This window comes from Salmo trutta, chromosome 26, assembly GCF_901001165.1.
Source record: "Salmo trutta chromosome 26, fSalTru1.1, whole genome shotgun sequence".
In the NCBI taxonomy this organism is placed as follows: Eukaryota; Metazoa; Chordata; class Actinopteri; order Salmoniformes; family Salmonidae; genus Salmo; species Salmo trutta.
Window position 1 is genome coordinate 40,986,973 of NC_042982.1, and position 23,924 is coordinate 41,010,896.

Sequence of the window (23,924 nt, forward strand, 5' to 3'; positions counted from 1 at the left end):
ATTTTGACCCACTCTCTTAAGCAGAACTGCTTTAACTCAGCCACATTTGTGGGTTTTCAAGCAGGAACTGTCGTTTCAAGTCCTGACACAACATCTCAATTGGGATTAAGTCTGGACTAGGCCATTCCAAAACTTGTTGCTTTTTAGCCATTTTCATGTAGACTTGATTGTATGTTTTGGATCATTGTCTTGCTGCAGGACCCAGCTGGTTCCATTATGCCTGACTAAAACCAAACACTGCATTCCACAGTAAGAACCTCATACCAACGGTCAAGCATGGTGGTGGCAGTGTGATGGTTTGGGGATGCTTTGCTGCCTCAGGACCAGGACAAATTGCCTTAAAACTTCTTCGGGATCGGTGTCCCTTCCACGGGACGGTTGAGCTAACGTAGGCTAATGCGATTAGCATGAGGTTGTAACTAACAAGAACATTTCCCAGGACATATCTGATATTGGCAGAAAGCTTACATTATTGTTAATCTAATTGCACTGTCCAATTTACAGTAGCTATTACAGTGAAAGAATACCATGTTGTTGTTTGAGGAGAGTGCACAATTTTGAACATGAAAAGTTATTAACGGAAGAAACCATTAATTCTGCTCTGTATCAGAGATTTCTACAGGCGAATGTCAGGCCATCCGTCTGTGAGCTGAATATGAAGCACAGCTTGGTCATGCAGCAAGAAAATGATCCAAAACGCACAATTGTTTACATGAAAATGGTAAAAAGCAACAAATTTGGTCTAGTCAAAGTCCAGACCTAATCCCAATTGAGATGTTGTTGCCGGACATGAAACAACAGTTAATGCTTGAAAACCCACAAATGTTGTTGAGTTAAAGCGGTTATGCATGCAAGAGTGGGTGAAAATTCCTCCACGGCGACGTGAGGGACTGATCAACAGCTACAGGAAGCGTTTGGTTGCAGTCATTGCAGCTAAAGGTGGAACAACCAGTTATTGAGAGTAAGGGGGCAATTCGTTTTTCACACAGGGTTATTGGGTGTTGCATAACTTTGTTAATGAAATAAAATAAGTATTCATTTTTGTTGTTATTTGTAAATGCAGGTTCTCTTTATCTAATATCAGGTTTTGGTTGAAGATCTGATGACATTCAGTATCAAATATATGCAAAAATAGAGAAAATCAGAAAGGGGGAAAATACTTTTCCACAGCCCTGTAGGTTTCCCCTTGTTTGTTTGTGGCTAAGTAAAGAGATCAGTGTGCGTACTCCATGCTCGACCCGCCTCCGACCCCCTGACCTCAACTGCAACGCCCCCTAAGAGTGATCAAATATGCAGCTATATTTTCAACATGGCCTGACATCCAGGGAGATTACAAATATTCAAACAATAGTTACTATTTGAAGTGAATACAGTAGAAAATGTCTTCTTTTTTTTTTTTTTTACCTACACATCTAAGAACGAGATTTTTTTATAATATTTTTTTCCTTATAAGAGTGACTAGTTACAAACCAGACGATCATTAAAATAATACTCCATTGTCAGTGAGCGTTGTCACAGCAAGCCTCACTCTCCTAGTACTTCCTCAAAGTCAGACACCCACATAAAATATCTTTGTTTAAAGGAACTCAAACAGACAAGAAATGAAAACAATTCTTACAGTTCACAGAAAATAAAAATCATTGGGTTTACAATCATAACACTACAGTAAATATTCAAATCAACATTACATGAAATTTCAGAAAACTAAAATATGGTATGAAGAACACAAAAAACACACAAATTACCTAATATTCAGAATCCTACAAAAGTTTCTGGTAAAATCTACTAAGACAAAACTCCTTTAACTAAATATCAAAAATGTAATCCGTGCATTAAACAAAATGAAATAAGACATTCATCTTCTTGAAAAACTGAACTCAACAAGAAATAAATGTTTAGAGTGAAAGACAACAATCATATATATACCACGAAAGCTTTGTGTGGCGACAAAACAGTAAGGGTTAGGCAAGAGGACGATTTGAAATGGCTTGTTGCATTGTGCCGACCTCGTGGTGTTTTCTAAGGCTTTGGATGAGTAATACAATCAGGTCAAGCTTTACCAACTCTTCCATGCCATGTCTTTTCATACAATGCATGCAGAAGCACGGAGGGTTTAAAACAAAAAACAATCTACACTCCCCCACGCTTCCATACACAAATGTACACCCCCCCCCCCTTGTCCTTACACAACTTCATCTGTGATTGGCTGAACAGAGCTCCACTAGTGCACCCACATATGTCAACACAGAACACAGAAGAAGAAAAAATGTTTGTATCTATCCAAAAGTATCCCTACTATCACACATTTAATTACACATAATGTGTTTTCACAAGTTCTCTTACATATCGTAGACCATATAAACTGCACTTAATAAAAACATAAAATAAAAATAAAAATCATTAAAAGAATTATAATAAAATGAAAACCACACCATATTAAAACTCAGAGCAACTCAACCATAAGCCACCCTGTAACTTTGAAAATTCTCCTAACCCCACTCAGGTTTATCATGCAACTTTCAGTAGTGATTCATTCTATCCTTGCTTTTTTACAGTCTCCACTCCTTCTTCATCACAAGTGACACTTTGGCATAATATTGGGTCCAGGGCCAAAGACCCCTGCATTAAGCCTTTACAGTCTATAGACTTTATACCCAGAGACAGAGACCAGGTCATAACAGAACCAACTAGAGTCTATAGACTTTATACTCAGAGACAGAGAGGACTGGGTCATAACAGAACCAACTAGAGTCTATAGACTATACCCAGAGACAGAGAGGACTGGGTCATAACAGAACCAACTAGAGTATAGACTTTATACTCAGAGACAGAGAGGACTGGGTCCTAACAGAACCAACTAGAGTCTATAGACTTTATACTCAGAGACAGAGAGGACTGGGTCATAACAGAACCAACTAGAGTCTATAGACTATACCCAGAGACAGAGAGGACTGGGTCCTAACAGAGCCAACTAGAGTATAGACTTGATACCCAGAGACAGAGAGGACTGGGTCCTAACAGAACCAACTAGAGTATAGACTTTATACCCAGAGACAGAGAGGACTGGGTCATAACAGAACCAACTAGAGTATAGACTTGATACCCAGAGACAGAGAGGACTGGGTCCTAACAGAACCAACTAGAGTCTATAGACTTTATACCCAGAGACAGAGAGGACTGGGTCCTAACAGAACCAACTAGAGTCTATAGACTTTATACTCAGAGACAGAGAGGACTGGGTCATAACAGAACCAACTAGAGTCTATAGACTATACCCAGAGACAGAGAGGACTGGGTCCTAACAGAACCAACTAGAGTATAGACTTTATACCCAGAGACAGAGAGGACTGGGTCCTAACAGAACCAACTAGAGTCTATAGACTTTATACTCAGAGACAGAGAGGACTGGGTCCTAACAGAACCAACTAGAGTCTATAGACTTTATACCCAGAGACAGAGAGGACTAGGTCAAAACCAAACCAACTAGAGTATAGACTTTATACTCAGAGACAGAGAGGACTGGGTCCTAACAGAACCAACTAGAGTATAGACTTTATACCCAGAGAGGACTGGGTCCTAACAGAACCAACTAGAGTCTATAGACTTTATACCCAGAGACAGAGAGGACTGGGTCCTAACAGAACCAACTAGAGTCTATAGACTTTATACCCAGAGACAGAGAGGACTGTGTCCTAACAGAACCAACTAGAGTCTATAGACTTTATACCCAGAGACAGAGACAGAGAGGACTGGGTCCTAACAGAACCAACTAGAGTCTATAGACTTTATACCCAGAGACAGAGACAGAGAGGACTGGGTCCTAACAGAACCAACTAGAGTCTATAGACTTTATACTCAGAGACAGAGAAGACTGGGTCCTAACAGAACCAACTAGAGTCTATAGACTTTATACCCAGAGACAGAGAGGACTGGGTCCTAACAGAACCAACTAGAGTCTATAGACTTTTTACCCAGAGACAGAGAGGACTGGGTCCTAACAGAACCAACTAGAGTCTATAGACTATACCCAGAGACAGAGAGGACTGGGTCCTAACAGAACCAACTAGAGTCTATAGACTTTATACTCAGAGACAGAGAGAACTGGGTCCTAACAGAACCAACTAGAGTACAGACTTGTTACCCAGAGAAGAACGGGTCCTAACAGAACCAAGACCCCTTCTCTGTCTGCCTCACACCATGGAATCTAAGCTCAAGGCAAATGAAAAGAAAACCAACAGAAGGACAGAGTTAAATCAGACAACCTAAGGTTGGTAACTGCGTACCCAAGAGGCAAAGACCATGACTGGTTCATCTGTTAATGACAACAAACTGTAGACAAACATTCAAGGAACAAGGACACTAGAGACATTAGAGACTTTGAAGGCGTTCCCCAGGTTAACACTGTAACATGGCTACAATGACCTCATAACACTCAAAGGTTTTTGAGATGTACATACAGTCTATGGCACTTTAAGTGGAGCTTGCAACATATCTAGTAAAGCTGGGATGGGTTTTAAAACACAAAGGTGTGCTAAACCCACAACATTCAGCTGTCATTATGGCACCAAGCCCACTAACCCATTTCAACCAAGTTGGTCTTGTAAGAACCAAGTCATCTACAAACAAGCCATGCACAATTCATTCAGTCTAATATGGCAATTAGTTACTATTCCTCTTCATTTCCCCCTCTTGTTTAAAATACAAGGTGCACCTTTGTTTTGTGTAAACCATGAAAAATAATATAAATTAAAGAAAAGCAAACTGAAAATAACATAAAAGAGAGTCTTGGTCTGCTGACATAACAAACTAGTGAGCGTTGACATTCAAAGTGTGTCCGGTGTTTTAATGGATGATGCCTCCACAGATATAAAGGCATGGCTGTAATGTTCTGTAGATGGCATTGTTCCTCTCTCTGTAGGAGGTGCTGTTGTCCGTATGGTGTGTGTAGAATACACATGTTCACCACCTTATGACAAACTGGACCTCTTCGAGTAGCATGCATGTCAGAACCACTACAGTTTACAGGTGGTTGGAGTCTCCTGGTGTTCTGGATGTTACAGGCATAGAAATAGAATCTATTCTAAAGATTCTATGTCTATGCTTACAGGCATAGACATAGAATCTATTCTAAAGATACTATGTCTATGCTTACAGGCATAGACATAGAATCTATTCTAAAGATACTATGTCTATGCTTACAGGCATAGAAATAGAATCTATTCTAAAGATTCTATTTCTGTGGTTACAGGCATGAAGGGTGAACTGTTGTCTGGGACGGATGGAACACCAACACACTCCAGTTTCATCTGCAGGAGAAAACAATAGAACAGATAGAAAATAAAATAACCAATTAGAGAAGAATAGAAGAACAAATCAAAAGAGATTGCATAGACATAATGACATACAGATGTAGGATCTAAATGTGATCACCTGCACAGCAGAAAAAGCAAACGTGTAGTATGTTCAAGGTTTAAAAGGGCTTTTTTTAAATGTGCAATTTGAAAAAATGTACCAACCCCTACAAAAATGTCCATTAATTATAATCCACACAATAATAAATATGTTCTGTTGCTGCGAGAATATTTTCCTGCCGTGAGAAACTGGTCAAGTTAAGACCCTACACCTGTATGAAAATGAGTCTTACTGTTCTGGTAGAGACTTCTACATCTGAGTCACATACTTGTGACTAGTAAGATGATCTGTAGATATTATTGGAATCTGGGGAAGAGCATGAGAGATAGAGAGAAGACAGAAAACAACCCTTACTGTAAATGTAGCTTTTACAACACAACTCTCAATGGGCTATTTTCATTTTTCTTGCATCACTTACAGATGGTGCCAAATTCACTATCAATCATACTTTAAATGAACGGAAAACAATATGCGTTACAAATAAAGCAACACTGACCACTGAGGAGGAAACGATGCCGTCATTGTCCTGAATGTTCTAAGTGTGTTTAAATGTTAGTAATCAGTTACCATGGCATCCATCCTCCTCTTCTGATGACCATTCATTACAATTCAATGGAGTGGTCATAAGTACCAACAAGATGGAGGATACAGCCTATAGCACAGTACTCTCAAATCATCACCCGGAAGTGACATACTTCCATCACAAGAAGTGGACAGAGAGAGAGGAAACGGAAGAGGGGCAAACCTGATTGGCTGTTGCGGTTGCAAAGGGAACACTTGTGGCAGAGGAGGTGGCTGCAGACACAGTGGCGGGCGTAGCACCGTGCATCATGGGTACTTTAGGGAGAGAAAGATCACACAGACAAATGAACTGGAGCAGGCCCGAGGTGTTGTTCTATTATAAAGGTTACTGGGTAAGGATTTATTTAAAGGTCTTCTTCTAACCACTTATAAACCTATCGTTTTGATGTTGTCCATTAGAAAATAATTTGCCATCTATAAATAGGATCTAGTGCCATTGATACAATATTCTAAGCTGACCTTTAGATAATGTGTTAGCTGACAGGGTAACTGAGGTTTTGGGATGAGGGTCAGGACAATGAGTAGATCAGACTGGGTTATTACAGCAACAAGCTAGAGTGCCTTCAGAAAGTATTCACACCCCTTCACTTGTTCCACATTTTGTTGTGTTACAGCCTGAATTTAAAATGAATTCAATTGATAATTTGTGTCATTGATCTACATACAATACCCTATAATGTAAAAGTGGAATTTTGCTTGTAGAAATTTTAGAAATGAATAAAAAAATTCAACGCTCAAATGTCTTGAGTCAATAAGTATTCAACCCCTTTGTTATGGCAAGCCTAAATACGTTCAGGAATAAAAATGTGCTTAACAAATCAATTTTAATTTAACCTTTATTTAACTAGGCAAATCAGTTAATAACAAATTTTGATTTACAATGACGGCCTACTACGGCCAAACCCCGACGATGCTGGGCCAATTGTGCGCTGCCCATGGGACTCCCAATCACAGCCGGATGTGATACAGCCTGGATTCAAATCAGGTACTATAGTGACGCCTCTTGCACTGAGACGCAGTGCCTTAGACCGCTGCACAACTCAGGAGCATAATAAGTTGCATGGACTCATTCCGTGTTCAGTAATAGTGGTTAACATAATTTTTTAATAGCTACTCCGTCTCTGTACCCCACACACACAATTATCTGTAAGGTCCCTCAGTTGAGCAGTGAACTTCATGTACAGATTCAACCACAACGACCAGGGAGGTTTTTCAATTCCTCACAAAGTAGGGCACCGATTGGTTGATGTGTACAAATAAAAAAAGCAGACACTGAATATCGCTTTGAGAATGGTTATTCATGTCACGTCCTGACCAGTATAAGGGGTTATTGGTTATTGTAGTTTGGTCAGGACGTGGCAGGGGGTATTTGTTTTATGTGGTTCGGGGTTTAATAGGATATGTATTTATGTAAGAGGGGTGTTTGATTTATGTGTTCCCGGGGTTTTTGGGTAATGTTCTTGTTTTGTATTTCTATGTTTTTCTATGTTGTGTATTTCTTTGTTGGCCTGGTATGGCTCTCAATCAGGAACAGCTGTACATCGTTGTTGCTGATTGAGAGTCATACTTAAGTAGCCCTGTTTTCACCTCTCCCTTTGTGGGAAGTTGTTGTACTGCTGTGTGTTAGCCTGCAACACGTTTCGTTCGATCGTTTTCTTTTTTTGTTAGTTACGTGTTTAAATAAAGTTAAGATGAGCACTCAACCCACTGCGCCTTGGTCCAGTATATACGACGATCGTTACAATTCACTAGACTTTGGATGGTGTATCAATACACCCAGTCACTACAAAGATACAGGCGTCCTTCCTAACTCAGTTGCCGGAGAGGAAGGAAATTGCTCAAGGATTTCACCATGAGGCCAATGGTGATTTTAAAACAGTTACAGAGTTTAATGGCTATGATATGAGGAAACTCAGGATGGATCAACAACATTGTAGTTACTCCACATTACTAACCTAAATGACAGAGCGAAAAGAAGGAATCGTGTACAAAATAAAAGTATTCCAAAACATGCATCCCGTTGTCACGACTCCTGCCGAGGGTGACTCCTCTCCCTGTTCGGGTGGCGCTCGGCGGTCATCGTCACCGGCCTACTAGCTGCCACCGATCCCTTTTTCCTTTTCTGTTGGTTTTGTCTTTATTGGTTTCACCTGTGTCTCATTACTGTTTAGTTAGGTATTTAAGCCCGTTTCCCCACCTGTTCTGTGTGCGGGCTTATTTCTGTTGTTCACTGTGTTTCGTGTAGTGGTACGTGTTTTTGGATTACACCCTGTTGTTGTTTCTTGGGTGTATATTCTTTTTGACGGTGCATTTCATTAAAGCCCGATAGCAAACACTCCTGTTTCCTGCGCCTGACTCCACACCCACTACAGTAAGCGTTACACCCGTTTGCAACAAGACACTTAAATACTGCAACAAATGTGGCTAGGAAAATAACTTTTTGTCCTGAATACAAAGCGTTATGTTTGGGGCAAATCCAACACATCATGGGGTATGAATACTTTCTGAAGGCACTGTATGGTGCACATCATGGGGTATGAATACTTTCTGAAGGCACTGTATGGTGCACATCAGGGTGTATGAATACTTTCTGAAGGCACTGCATGGTGCACATCATGGGGTATGAATACTTTCTGAAGGCACTGTATGGTGCATATCATATGACAGACAAACATCAGCAACGTGACCATGCATTTGTACTGCATAGCGAGAGCGAGAACATTCAATTGGGGTTGACACACAGGGAAACAGGTGAAACAACGGCAACACTTTACTTGACACTCACATTGTCATAACCATGTCATAATATGTCATAACAGCTGACATAACTTGACATAACCTGTCATAATAGGGTCTTAACACTGTCATGACCCATATATTTACACCTGTTGTGACATATAGTGAATTATTTTATGGTTGATTATGACACCTACATAAGAGTAATTTATTCAAATTATTATTTTCCCTGCCAAGAAATTTCCTTTCGTTTGAAAGTTGGTTTCTTAAATCCTTTGTTGTTGTAATGAATTCTTTACAGTTATTTTTTTAAATGCAATAATATGTAGAAAATACACTTTATGACACCGTCAAGAAGCATTATGACCATCATAATCATATAAGCCAGATAGGCCTATCCCGTACATGCCCTTATGTCAGTCATCAGTCAAAACGAGGGTGTCTTGTCCTGCTGCTGAAATCTGCTCCTGCATTCATCCCAGTCATCAGCAACAGAGCATTGGGGTAGGTGCATGTCTGACATCAATGTGTGCACAATTACAATGATAATTGAATATGGTCAGTTTCAGAACATGTTATATAACATAGACATACTGTTGACACGTAGACTATGGTGTAATGGAATGTTTTGCCTTGTGTGGTAGGTTTTGTGTGTTTTTACACACTTATGTAGGTGTCAAAATAATGCAATATATGTCACAACAGGTTATGACCATAATATAACAGGTTATGAAAAGTTATGTCAGCTGTTATGACATATTATGACATGGTTATGACCGTGTCATAACATGTTATGACGCTGGGTGTCAAGTAAAGTTACCGTAACAACTACCCTACAGTAAAAAAAAACATTCTCAAAATGTACTTCAAAATGTTTCATATTTCGATAACAATACACATCTTATAACTGAACCACCAGCACCACCATCATCACCAATAATATGATAATACTACAACTAACCCTGTCTGCAACCCACAGTCTGTCCCAATCCAGTCCAGTCCCACTCTGTCAGGGTATGAAATACAAGATGAAATGCTCTGTATTTTTTTCTCCAAGCTGTGAATCTAAATGTTAATTAAATGTAATTCTATTACAAATCATTTCCCGTATAAAAATTCCTCTGAATTAACATTTTTAAGCACAAATAATGCAACAAAATACAGTTTCTAACTATGAAAATATTTTTTTTCCCTGACAGACAAGGATTGTCTTGACGGTCAAGAATCCCTGCTGTATATTTATTGACAGCAGTTGAAAGAGTGCTTCAAGACTTTGTGCCACATCTCACCAAAACAACGTCCCTGTCTCTTTTCCATCATCAGGCAACACCTGGTCAAGTGACAACTAAATCCTTCGTACTGTATTGCTTCCTCTGTACCGTATTGCTTCCTTCATACTGTATTGCTTCCTCTGTACCGTATTGCTTCCTCTGTACCGTATTGCTTCCTTCATACTGTATTGCTTCCTCTGTACCGTATTGCTTCCTCTGTACCGTATTGCTTCCTTCATACTGTATTGCTTCCTCTGTACCGTATTGCTTCCTTCATACTGTATTGCTTCCTCTGTACCGTATTGCTTCCTTCATACTGTATTGCTTCCTTCGTACTGTATTGCTTCCTTCGTACTGTATTGCTTCCTTCATACCGTATTGCTTCCTTCGTACTGTATTGCTTCCTTCGTACCGTATTGCTTCCTTCGTACTGTATTGCTTCCTTCCTTCCTTCCTTCATACTGTATTGTTTTCATTGCGGACACAAGACAGGGAAGATAATATAACAATATTTGTATTAACGTGTTTCATTTCTCATGTTCTTATTATCTTATGAAAGCTGCACTGCAATGGTGAGGGTAGTCAACAACACACCTGCCACGCTGATCATCAACACAGGGGCCCCTCAGGGGTACGTGCTTCGTCCCCTCCTGTACTCCTTGTTCGCCCACGACTGTGTAGCTATGCTTGACTGTAACACCATCACCAGCCTATTGGGAGAAGGTCAGAGACCTGGCAGTGTGGTCCCAGGACAACAACCTCTCCCTCAACGTGAGCAAGACAAAGGAGATGACCGTGGACTACAGAAAAAGGAGGGCTAAACATGCTGCCATTCAGATCGACGGGGGCTGTAGTGGAGCAGGTCGAAAGTGTCAAGTTCCTTGATGTTCACATCACCAACAAACTATCATGGACCAAACACGCTACAGAGGGTAGTGCATACGGCCCAGCTTCCTGCAATCCAGGACCTATATACTAGGCGGTGTCAGAGGAAGGCCCAAAAAATTGTCGAAGACTACAGTCGCTCTAGTCATAGACTATCCCCCCCATTTGATTTGACACTGCTGCTACTCGCTGTTAATTATCTATGCATAGTCACTTAACTCCTACCTACATGTACAAATTAACTCGACTAACCTGTACCCCGCATATTGACTCAGTACCGGTACCCCTATATATAGCCTCGTTATTGCTATTTTATTGTTTTACTTTTGATTTATTTGTATTAACTGCTTAAGTTTATTTAGTAAATATTTTCTTAACTCTATTTTCTTAAAACTGCATTGTTGGTTAAGGGCTTGTAAGTAAGTATTTGTATGTGTACATAAAACCTATCTATCTATCTTTATCTATCTCTTTATGAAGGGAAGCAGATGAGGATGTGAAGCTACTTTGGACTATTGAGAGGCCCCCTTTGTCGCAGAGTGGAAAATGGCTGCCCTGATGGCTTGAGATGGAATGTGAGGGACTGAAAAGGCTTAAAGGTAATGAGGAAGGAAAGCTGGCACCTACCAACACTTGTTGCAGGTGTCATGCACAATATCGAGCCTGCCCATCATGCATTGCAACAGGAAGTGGATTGGAAAAGGAGATGGAGAGAAGAAATCAACACAACCCATTACAAGACAGTGTCCACAGAGGTAGAGAGTGTTGTTACGGTTACAGTGTATACAGTACATTAAAACGCATCACACAGGTGATACATCAACTACCATGCAGTGAATAAAGACATATTTAACTTGCATCTTAAAATATATATATTTAACCTTGATTTAACTAGGCAAGTCAGTTAAGAACAAATTCTTATTTATAATGACGGCCTAGCCCGGACAAACCCGGGCCAATTGTGCGCCGCCCTATGGGACTCCCAATCACGGCTGCCTGTGATACAGCCTGGAATCGAACCAGGGACTACAGTGATGCCTCTTGCACTGAGATGCAGTGTCTCGGATCGATGCGCCACTCTGGAGCCCCTCTACTGGCATGAATCATTCATTAATGATAATCATTACTGTTAACAGTGGTCACTCTTTACAGATAGAATCATGGTCAGTACTAAATGCACATAAACATACAGAGACCATAAAGCACACAGACAGATGTTGTGTGTCGAAGTGTGTTTCAGTAGCTATGATAATGTTGCTTCAAAACACTATTGACAAGACCTAGGTTTTAGCACCAGTCATCCAGGGGAAATGTAAGTCTTAAAAAGGGAAAAAGGTGAATGACTAGTCACATCAGCCAATAACTTTCCAAGATGAATTACATGCCAGGGCAAGTTGGAAACTGTCTCTCTTGTAATACTTCTCCTATGTAAAGGTTGTTGGCCCAGAGTGGTTATGGACGAGCTTCATCCATTTCTCTCAATGTGGACTTGGACTACTGTGGCTTGATAGCAGGGATGGACTGAGAACAGATATCGGCCTGGTTATTTCTAAAACACTGGCCCATTTTTTTCTTCAAGGCCCCTACACCATCCCACTTTTAACCAGCAGTAACACTCACTGGACCCAATCCATGCCGGCTATTTTTACATAACAGGACTGTGAGAGGACTGTGAGACAGAGGTTAAGATTACTTTGCTGTCATCTTAGGGTGGTGCCAGTGTTCTCAGACTGGTGTAAGTGGGTCGGACCAGGGTTGTGCCAGTGTTCTGGTGTATGTGTGTGTTTGTTTGTGTTAGTGTTTCAGCAGGGATACTGCAACATAAAAGTTCAATTAGAACTACACTACCAGTCAAAAGTTTGGACACACCTACTCATTCAAAGGTTTTTCTTTATTTGTACTATTTTTAACATTGTAGAATAATAGTAAAAGCATCACAACTATGAAAAAACCCATTTGGAAACATGTAGTAACCAAAAAAGTGCTAAACAAATCAAAATCAGCCCAAAGGACAGATTTCCACCGGTCCAATGTCCATTGCTCATGTTTCTTTGCCCAAGCAAATCTCTTCATCTCTAATTGGTATCCTTTAGAAGTGGTTGCTTTGCAGCAATTCGACCACGAAGGCTTGATTCACGCAGTCTCCTCTGAACAGTTGATGTTGAGATGTGTCTGTTACTTGAACTCTGTGAAGAATTTATTTGGGCTACAATTTCCGAGGCTGGTAACTCTAATGAACTTAACCTCTGCAGCAGAGGTAACTCTGGGTCTTCCTTTCCTGTGGCGGTCCTCATGAGAACCAGTTTCATCATAGTGCTTGATGGTTTTTGTGACTGTATTTGAAGAAACTTTCAAAGTTCTTGACATGTTCCATATTGACTGACCTTCATGTCTTAAAGTAATGATGGACTGTCATTTCTCTTCGCTAATTTGATCTGTTCTTGTCATAATATGGACTTGGTCTTTTACCAAATAGGGCTATCTTCTGTATACCACCCCTACCTTGTCACAACACAACTGATTGGCTGAAACGCATTAAGAAGGATAGTAATTCCACAAATTAACTTTTAACAAGTCACACCTGTTAATTGAAATGCATTCCAGGTCACTACCTAATGAAGCTGGTTGAGAGAATGCCAAGTGTGTGCAAAGCTGTCATCAAGGCAAAGGGCTACTTTGGCTACTTTGAAGAATCTCAAATATAAAATATTTTTAGATTTGTTTAACACTTTTGGTTACTACATGATTTCATAGTTTTGATGTCTTCACAATTAGTCTACAACGTAGAAAATAGTAAAAATAAAGAATAACCCTGGAAATGGGTAGGTGTGTACGGACTTTTGACTGGTACTATATGTGTGCTGTGCAGGCCCGAAGAAAGAGGTTTTATGGGTAAGGAGCCTGAAGCCAGAGGTTTTATGGTAAGGAGCCTGAAGACAGAGATTTTATGGGTAAGGAGCCTGAAGCCAGAGGTTTTACGGGTATGGAGCCTGAAGCCAGAGGTTTTACGAGTAAGGAGCCTGAAACCAAACGTTTTATGGGTAAGGAGCCTGAACCCAGAGGTTTTACGGGTAAGAAGCCTGAAACCAAACGTTTTATTGGTAAGGAGCCTGAAGCAAGAGGTTTTATGGGTAAGGAGGCTGAAACCAAAGGTTTTATGGGTAAGGAGCCTGAAACCAAAGATTTTATGGGTAAGGATTTGGGTTTGTGAATGGAGGTCAGCAGTATCAGACTTGACTTCAGGGGTCGCGGCCAGTTGAGAGGTGAAAGGTGAAAGGTCAAGGCCTACCTGATGGGATGAACTGCTGCTGAAATTGCATGTTGGCCAGGGCCTGTTGGTACTGGAACATGCCAGCGGCGTTGAACATGGCAGTGGCACCGTTGGCTTTTTCAAGTGTGGGTCTCTTTGGTAATGGAGGTAAAACAGGTGAGAGCCCCTGATAGAGGGACCCGATGGAGGGGAAACACAAAACAAAAGGATAGAAGGAGCAGGGGGGTGGGGGGGACAAGAAAAAATGGTGGAAGTGGAATCAAAGACAGGGAGAATAAATAATTTCATTAGAATAGAAAGGCATCTCCATGAAGCAATCATTTTGAACCAAAAATCAGCAAGTCCTTCTAAAGCAAGCAGTGTTCTATGTAACACTAGTCCTTATAAAACAAGCAGTGTTCTATGTAACACTAGTCTTTTTAAAGCAAGCAGTGTTCTATGTAACACTAGTCCTTCTAAAACAAGCAGTGTTCTATGTAACACTAGTCTTTTTAAAACAAGCAGTGTTCTATGTAACACTAGTCCTTCTAAAGCAAGCAGTGTTCTATGTAACCCTAGTCCTTCTAAAACAAGCAGTGTTCTATGTAACACTAGTCCTTATAAAACAAGCAGTGTTCTATGTAACACTAGTCTTTTTAAAGCAAGCAGTGTTCTATGTAACACTAGTCCTTATAAAACAAGCAGTGTTCTATGTAACACTAGTCTTTTTAAAGCAAGCAGTGTTCTATGTAACACTAGTCTTTTTAAAGCAAGCAGTGTTCTATGTAACACTAGTCTTTTTAAAACAAGCAGTGTTCTATGTAACACTAGTCCTTATAAAGCAAGCAGTGTTCTATGTAACACTAGTCCTTATAAAGCAAGCAGTGTTCTATGTAACACTAGTCTTTTTAAAGCAAGCAGTGGTCTATGTAACACTAGTTCTATGTAACACTAGTCCTTCTAAAGCAAGCAGTGTTCTATGTAACACTAGTCCTTATAAAGCAAGCAGTGTTCTATGTAACACTAGTCTTTTTAAAACAAGCAGTGTTCTATGTAACACTAGTCCTTATAAAGCAAGCAGTGTTCTATGTAACACTAGTCTTTTTAAAGCAAGCAGTGTTCTATGTAACACTAGTCTTTTTAAAGCAAGCAGTGTTCTATGTAACACTAGTCCTTCTAAAACAAGCAGTGTTCTATGTAACACTAGTCCTTCTAAAACAAGCAGTGTTCTATGTAACACTAGTCTTTTTAAAGCAAGCAGTGTTCTATGTAACACTAGTCTTTTTAAAGCAAGCAGTGTTCTATGTAACACTAGTCCTTCTAAAACAAGCAGTGTTCTATGTAACACTAGTCCTTCTAAAACAAGCAGTGTTCTATGTAACACTAGTCCTTCTAAAACAAGCAGTGTTCTATGTAACACTAGTCCTTCTAAAACAAGCAGTGTTCTATGTAACACTAGTCCTTCTAAAACAAGCAGTGGTCTATGTAACACTAGTCCTTCTAAAACAAGCAGTGTTCTATGTAACACTAGTCCTTCTAAAACAAGCAGTGTTCTATGTAACACTAGTCTTTTTAAAGCAAGCAGTGTTCTATGTAACACTAGTCTTTTTAAAGCAAGCAGTGTTCTATGTAACACTAGTCCTTCTAAAACAAGCAGTGTTCTATGTAACACTAGTCCTTCTAAAACAAGCAGTGTTCTATGTAACACTAGTCCTTCTAAAACAAGCAGTGTTCTATGTAACACTAGTCCTTCTAAAACAAGCAGTGTTCTATGTAACACTAGTCCTTCTAAAACAAGCAGTGGTCTATGTAACACTAGTCCTTCTAAAACAAGCAGTGTTCTATGTAACACTAGTCCTTCTAAAACAAGCAGTGTTCTATGTAACACTAGTCCTTCTAAAACAAGCAGTGTTCTATGTAACACTAGTCCTTCTAAAACAAGCAGTGTTCTATGTAACACTAGTCCTTCTAAAACAAGCAGTGTTCTATGTAACACTAGTCCTTCTAAAACAAGCAGTGTTCTATGTAACACTAGTCCTTCTAAAACAAGCAGTGTTCTATGTAACACTAGTACTTATAAAACAAGCAGTGTTCTATGTAACACTAGTCCTTCTAAAACAAGCAGTGTTCTATGTAACACTAGTCCTTCTAAAACAAGCAGTGTTCTATGTAACACTAGTCCTTCTAAAACAAGCAGTGTTCTATGTAACACTAGTCCTTATAAAACAAGCAGTGGTCTATGTAACACTAGTCCTTCTAAAACAAGCAGTGTTCTATGTAACCCTAGTCCTTCTAAAACAAGCAGTGTTCTATGTAACACTAGTCCTTCTAAAACAAGCAGTGTTCTATGTAACACTAGTCCTTCTAAAACAAGCAGTGTTCTATGTAACACTAGTCCTTATAAAACAAGCAGTGTTCTATGTAACCCTAGTCCTTCTAAAACAAGCAGTGTTCTATGTAACACTAGTCCTTCTAAAACAAGCAGTGTTCTATGTAACACTAGTCCTTCTAAAACAAGCAGTGTTCTATGTAACACTAGTCCTTCTAAAACAAGCAGTGTTCTATGTAACACTAGTCCTTCTAAAACAAGCAGTGTTCTATGTAACACTAGTCCTTCTAAAACAAGCAGTGGTCTATGTAACACTAGTCCTTCTAAAACAAGCAGTGTTCTATGTAACACTAGTCCTTCTAAAGCAAGCAGTGTTCTATGTAACACTAGTCCTTATAAAACAAGCAGTGTTCTATGTAACACTAGTCCTTCTAAAACAAGCAGTGTTCTATGTAACACTAGTCCTTCTAAAACAAGCAGTGTTCTATGTAACACTAGTCCTTATAAAACAAGCAGTGTTCTATGTAACACTAGTCATTCTAGAACAAGCAGTGTTCTATGTAACACTAGTCCTTCTAAAACAAGCAGTGTTCTATGTAACACTAGTCCTTCTAAAACAAGCAGTGTTCTATGTAACACTAGTCCTTATAAAACAAGCAGTGGTCTATGTAACACTAGTCCTTCTAAAACAAGCAGTGTTCTATGTAACCCTAGTCCTTCTAAAACAAGCAGTGTTCTATGTAACACTAGTCCTTCTAAAACAAGCAGTGTTCTATGTAACACTAGTCCTTCTAAAACAAGCAGTGTTCTATGTAACACTAGTCCTTATAAAACAAGCAGTGGTCTATGTAACCCTAGTCCTTCTAAAACAAGCAGTGTTCTATGTAACACTAGTCCTTCTAAAACAAGCAGTGTTCTATGTAACACTAGTCCTTCTAAAACAAGCAGTGTTCTATGTAACACTAGTCCTTCTAAAACAAGCAGTGTTCTATGTAACACTAGTCCTTCTAAAACAAGCAGTGTTCTATGTAACACTAGTCCTTCTAAAACAAGCAGTGGTCTATGTAACACTAGTCCTTCTAAAACAAGCAGTGTTCTATTTAACACTAGTCCTTCTAAAGCAAGCAGTGTTCTATGTAACACTAGTCCTTATAAAACAAGCAGTGTTCTATGTAACACTAGTCCTTCTAAAACAAGCAGTGTTCTATGTAACACTAGTCCTTCTAAAACAAGCAGTGTTCTATGTAACACTAGTCCTTCTAAAACAAGCAGTGTTCTATGTAACACTAGTCCTTATAAAACAAGCAGTGTTCTATGTAACACTAGTCCTTCTAAAACAAGCAGTGTTCTATGTAACACTAGTCCTTCTAAAACAAGCAGTGTTCTATGTAACACTAGTCCTTCTAAAACAAGCAGTGTTCTATGTAACACTAGTCCTTCTAAAACAAGCAGTGTTCTATGTAACACTAGTCCTTCTAAAACAAGCAGTGTTCTATGTAACACTAGTCCTTATAAAACAAGCAGTGTTCTATGTAACACTAGTCCTTATAAAACAAGCAGTGGTCTATGTAACACTAGTCCTTCTAAAACAAGCAGTGTTCTATGTAACACTAGTCCTTCTAAAACAAGCAGTGTTCTATGTAACACTAGTCCTTCTAAAACAAGCAGTGTTCTATGTAACACTAGTCCTTCTAAAACAAGCAGTGTTCTATGTAACACTAGTCCTTCTAAAACAAGCAGTGTTCTATGTAACACTAGTCCTTCTAAAGCAAGCAGTGTTCTATGTAACACTAGTCCTTCTAAAACAAGCAGTGTTCTATGTAACACTAGTCCTTCTAAAACAAGACAGTGGTCTATGTAACACTAGTCCTATATCAAGACAGTGGTCTGTTATTCTACTTCTACTAAAGCAAGACAGTGGTGCTGGTCTAGGAATTGTGATAACTAGTAATAACAATAAAGGTATTTACCAACATACAAACAATATAGACAGAAATAATGTAGTACTGCGAAGTATGAATAATGCAAAAATAAACAATGGTGTAAAGTACTGACGTAAAAATACTTTATAGTACTACTTGAGTAGTTTTTGGGGTATCTGTACTTTACTATTTATATTTTTGACAACTTTTACTTCACTACAGTCCTAAAGAAAGTAATGTACTTTTTAATCCAGTGATTTTCCCTGACACCCAAAAGTACTTGTTACATTTTAAAAGGAAAATGGTCTAATTCACCCACTTATCAAGAGAATGTCCCTGATCATTCCTAATGCCTGTGAATCTGGCAGACTCATTAAACACAAATGCTTCGTTTGTAAGTGATGTCTGAGTGTTGGATTGTGGTCCTGGCTATCCGTAAATGTAAAAAGAAGAGAAAATTGTGCCGTCTGGTTTGCTTAATATAAGGAATTTGAAATGATTTACACTTTTACTTTTGATACTTAAGTATATTTAAAATCAAATCCTTTTAGACTTTTACTCAATCAGTATTTTACTGCGTGACTTTCACTTTTACTTGAGTCATTTTCTATTAAGGTATCTTTACTTTTACTCAAGTATGACAATTGGGGTACTTTTACCACCACTGAAAATAAACAAGCAATTATAACACATACTTGATAACATATTAGGACCTCTACAAAACAATGACAGTAATGATTGTACTAGTAATCATGGGTGACAACAGAAATGATGTTATCAGATAAAAGCTGCACTTTTAGCTCCATGCTTAACAGTAGAAGCCTTGTTCATTCTGAAGTCCCTCTAGAAGCCCACCCATCCACCAGATTTCCACATGCAAAACTGGTAATAATAAGAAAATATATCATAAACGTGCCGTATATTTATACTGAATAGACACTAGTCACGCTTTTAACTACTGCATTCACTAAATGAACTCCAAATAGACGTTCAAGTCGTGTTACTAAGGATTAATAGACTATCAGGGATGAACAGACTGTCGACAGTATTCTAATACGAATACTAAGGCCCTGTACGGGTTTTGCAATTTCTGCCTCCTTCCCTTGTTGACATAGAGACGGAATGGAAAGGGACACTTGGGTGAATTAACTGGGTACCATTTTACCCCAAATCTTCACCCCATCAATGAAACGTTTAGTTAACAGTATTGCCACAATCAATTCATCACCCCATCAATGAAATGGTTAGTAAACAGTAACTAACTGAGATGGATTTAGTTTGAATCTAGCATAACAGAGCTGCATGCCAAGCTAAAAGGTGAAAGGTCATAGTACCAGGTCAAAGGTTGCGTCGAGGGGTCGCTTCAGTGATTTGACAGCCATCTGAGTCTTATTTAGCAGGCAGCGAGCACATGATGGCAACGGGCCAATGGGATTCAAGCGCATTAACATAAACCAGCAAGCAGAGGAGCATCATGGGGGCAGCAGTGGAGTTTGGGTTGGTGAGAAAAAAAAACCCAACAAAACAAAAAAACAAACAAAAAACAATTCATTGGAGTGCAATATACAACAAACAACAGGTCTATGGACTTGATATCATTAATGGCAGTAGGGTTGTTACTGTAAACACTATGGTCTTGACATCATGAATGGCTGTAGAGTTGTTACTGTAAACACTATGGTCTTGACATCATGAATGGCTGTAGAGTTGTTACTGTAAACACTATGGTCTTGACATCATTAATGGCAGTAGAGTTGTTACTGTAAACACTATGGTCTTGACATCATTAATGGCAGTAGGGTTGTTACTGTAAACACTATGGTCTTGACATCATTAATGGCTGTAGAGTTGTTACTGTAAACACTATGGTCTTGACATCATTAATGGCAGTAGGGTTGTTACTGTAAACACTATGGCTTGACATAATTAATGGTTGTAAGGTTGTTACTGTAAACACTATGGCCTTGACATCATTAATGGCATTAGGGTTGTTACTGTAAACACTATGGCCTTGACATCATTAATGGCAGTAGGGTTGTTACTGTAAACACTTCGGTCTTGACATCATTAATGGCAGTAGGGTTGTTACTGTAAACACTATGGTCTTGACATCATGAATGGCTGTAGAGTTGTTACTGTAAACACTATGGCCTTGACATCATTAATGGCATTAGGGTTGTTCCTGTAAACACTATGGTCTTGACATCATGAATGGCTGTAGAGTTGTTACTGTAAACACTTCGGTCTTGACATCATTAATGGCTGTAGGGTTGTTACTGTAAACACTATGGTCTTGACATCATTAATGGCTGTAGGGTTGTTACTGTAAACACTATGGTGTTGACATCATTAATGACTATTGGTTAGACATACCAATGCTGTTTGTTTGATATTCAAGTATTCCTACTGTATCTATAATAGGAGAAAGTATTGCTTCAGCGGCTCTAGTAAGCCTAACAATATATCCAGTTATAACAGCAGTTATAACACGTGTTACACAGCATAGTAACAGTTGAACCGGTAAAATAAAAAGGGGGCAGGAAGGGAAGGGGCATTAAGTCACCCCTGTAGCATTAGACATTAAAGCTAGCTAGCTGCTTAAATAAGTTCACATTACCTTTAGTGTCTGCTGGGTAGTCTAGATGGTGTGAGGCGATGAGAGAGGAAAGGGGGAGGCTGAGGGGGCGATGACAGGGGGTGGGGGGAAAGGGACAGGTTTTCGGACATAGGTGAGGTTTGATAGGGGTGGCTGGGGGGGTGTTACAGAGGGATACCTACCATGGCTGCCGCGGCAGCAGCCTGGTTGACCTGGTGTTGGCCAGCCTTTATCTTGGCCTGCAGGTGGGCTGGAGGGTGGAAGTATTTACACTTCTCCCTGGAGCAGCGACCCTTTATGTAGTCCATACACACGGTCACGGTGTTGTCGTTGGTGTCTATCATGGTGCTGTCTGAGGGGTGGGCGAAGCGACAGTCATTCTCTCCCCGCGTACAGTTACCTCTCTGGTACTCCCGACACACCTGGGGAAAGGAAGGAGGGATGGATGGATGGATACAGACAGACAGACAGACAGACAGACAGACAGACAGACAGACAGACAGACAGACAGACAGACAGACAGACAGACAGACAGACAGACAGACAGACAGAATCCAAGAGAAAAGAGAGAAAAAAGAGAAAGCATAATTAACACCTGCTGTTCAAAACGTTACTTGACAGAACAGGTTGTTACCAAACCATACATCATCATGATACATGGAAACACAAACACACACTATGTTCAAACTGCTCAGGTTGGGTTACCAGGAGCCTACCTGGTTGTTACCAAACCATACGTCATCATGATACATGGAAACACAAACACACACTATGTTCAAACTGCTCAGGTTGGGTTACCAGGAGCCTACCTGGTTGTTACCAAACCATACGTCATCATGATACATGGAAACACAAACACACACTATGTTCAAACTGCTCAGGTTGGGTTACCAGGAGCCTACCTGGTTGTTACCAAACCATACATCATCATGATACATGGAAACACAAACACACACTATGTTCAAACTGCTCAGGTTGGGTTACCAGGAGCCTACCTGGTTGTTACCAAACCATACGTCATCATGATACATGGAAACACAAACACACACTATGTTCAAACTGCTCAGGTTGGGTTACCAGGAGCCTACCTGGTTGTTACCAAACCATACGTCATCATGATACATGGAAACACAAACACACACTATGTTCAAACTGCTCAGGTTGGGTTACCAGGAGCCTACCTGGTTGTTACCAAACCATACATCATCATGATACATGGAAACACAAACACACACTATGTTCAAACTGCTCAGGTTGGGTTACCAGGAGCCTACCTGGTTGTTACCAAACCATACGTCATCATGATACATGGAAACACAAACACACACTATGTTCAAACTGCTCAGGTTGGGTTACCAGGAGCCTACCTGGTTGTTACCAAACCATACGTCATCATGATACATGGAAACACAAACACACACTATGTTCAAACTGCTCAGGTTGGGTTACCAGGAGCCTACCTGGTTGTTACCAAACCATACATCATCATGATACATGGAAACACAAACACACACTATGTTCAAACTGCTCAGGTTGGGTTACCAGGAGCCTACCTGGTTGTTACCAAACCATACGTCATCATGATACATGGAAACACAAACACACACTATGTTCAAACTGCTCAGGTTGGGTTACCAGGAGCCTACCTGGTTGTTACCAAACCATACATCATCATGATACATGGAAACACAAAAAGAGGAGACGAGACCAGAAAGGAGTATATATACAGTCCTTTTCTTTTTTTTCTTCCACAGATGAGACAAAAATAAATAAATTATTAAGAAGCATACACACACATACACCAGAAAATCAATAGGCGGCAGATAGCCTAGTGGTTAGAGGGTTGGGTCAGTAACCGCAAGATCGAGTCTCCGAGCTGACAAGGTAAGAACCTTTTGTTCTGCCCCTGAACAAGGCAGTTAACCCACTGTTCCTAGGCCGTCAATGAAAATAAGAATTTGTACTTAACTGACTTGCCTAGTTAAATAGAATAATGAGGAAGGGTTTAATAATTGAAGTGTTTATTTATCCCTGTTGTGTGTAGAAAGGGCCCATCTATAAACCAATGGGAATAAATGAACAAAAATGCTTAATGAATTTATCAAAGAAACACACAGCTGACAATTACCATTCAGAAATAATTACACTCATAAATCTCATAATGTTCCCCTTCTCTCACTTAATCAATCAAGTACAAATATTTTGTTTTTCAAATCGACGACCATTAAAACATGGTTAATATATTCCTGAGTCATCCAGCAGGGGGCAGTACATGCATGGTCAGGTTGACGTGTTGCACTCACATCCAGACAAGACCTGGGGTGCGTCTCAATAGTCTACAGCCGCTTCCTTTTCTCCTCTCCTCTCTTTCTACTGGACTGATGTGAAAGAACAGGATATCTAAACTGGACTGTGTGTGTGTGATGGATGTGACTTTTCCGTGAAGACACTAGCTTCTCAGACCTGCGCCTAGACAAAAAGGGACTCCACCGCAACGCTCATCTGTGAGTGACGGGGCTGATGAAAACCGCAATGCTGGTCACACACACACACACAAAAGAGGCTGTCTTGTTGTCAGGCAGATGTTAGGAAAGAGGGAGAAGGAGGGAGCAAGAGACAGACAGACAGACAGACAGACAGACAGACAGACAGACAGACAGACAGACAGACAGACAGACAGACAGACAGACAGACAGAGAAAGGGACAGACAGACAGACAGACAGACAGACAGACAGACAGACAGACAGACAGACAGACAGACAGACAGACAGAGAAAGGGACAGACAGACAGACAGACAGACAGACAGACAGACAGACAGACAGACAGACAGACAGACAGACAGACAGACAGACAGAGAAAGGGAGAGAGCGAGAGAGAGACAGGGTAGAGGGAAAGAGGACAGACAGGGAGAGTGAGAGGAGAAGAGAGAGGAGTGGAAT

At 40.0% G+C, this 23,924-nt stretch overlaps 1 protein-coding gene across 6 annotated transcripts in view; it reads right to left on the reverse strand.

The window, feature by feature from the left end:
• Positions 1-1,387: 1,387 nt before the first annotated feature.
• The window catches only part of LOC115163786 (muscleblind-like protein 1), a 101,942-nt gene continuing 79,405 nt past the window's right edge, over positions 1,388-23,924 (reverse strand). Inside the window, exons 4-10 of one of the 6 annotated variants that reach the window (XM_029715952.1) lie at positions 21,166-21,405; positions 14,176-14,290; positions 11,514-11,549; positions 9,692-9,736; positions 6,158-6,249; positions 5,645-5,718; positions 1,388-5,306 (exon numbers count right to left, since the gene is read on the reverse strand). In XM_029715952.1, coding sequence (XP_029571812.1) covers positions 5,662-5,718; positions 6,158-6,249; positions 9,692-9,736; positions 11,514-11,549; positions 14,176-14,290; positions 21,166-21,405 — 585 coding nt within the window. In that variant the 3' untranslated portion in view covers positions 1,388-5,306; positions 5,645-5,661. Of the gene's footprint in view, positions 5,307-5,644; positions 5,719-6,157; positions 6,250-9,691; positions 9,737-11,304; positions 11,550-14,175; positions 14,324-19,721; positions 19,776-21,165; positions 21,406-23,924 lie in introns of those variants that run through there. The other 5 variants (XM_029715951.1, XM_029715955.1, XM_029715953.1 and 2 more) reach the window with 5 other exon arrangements.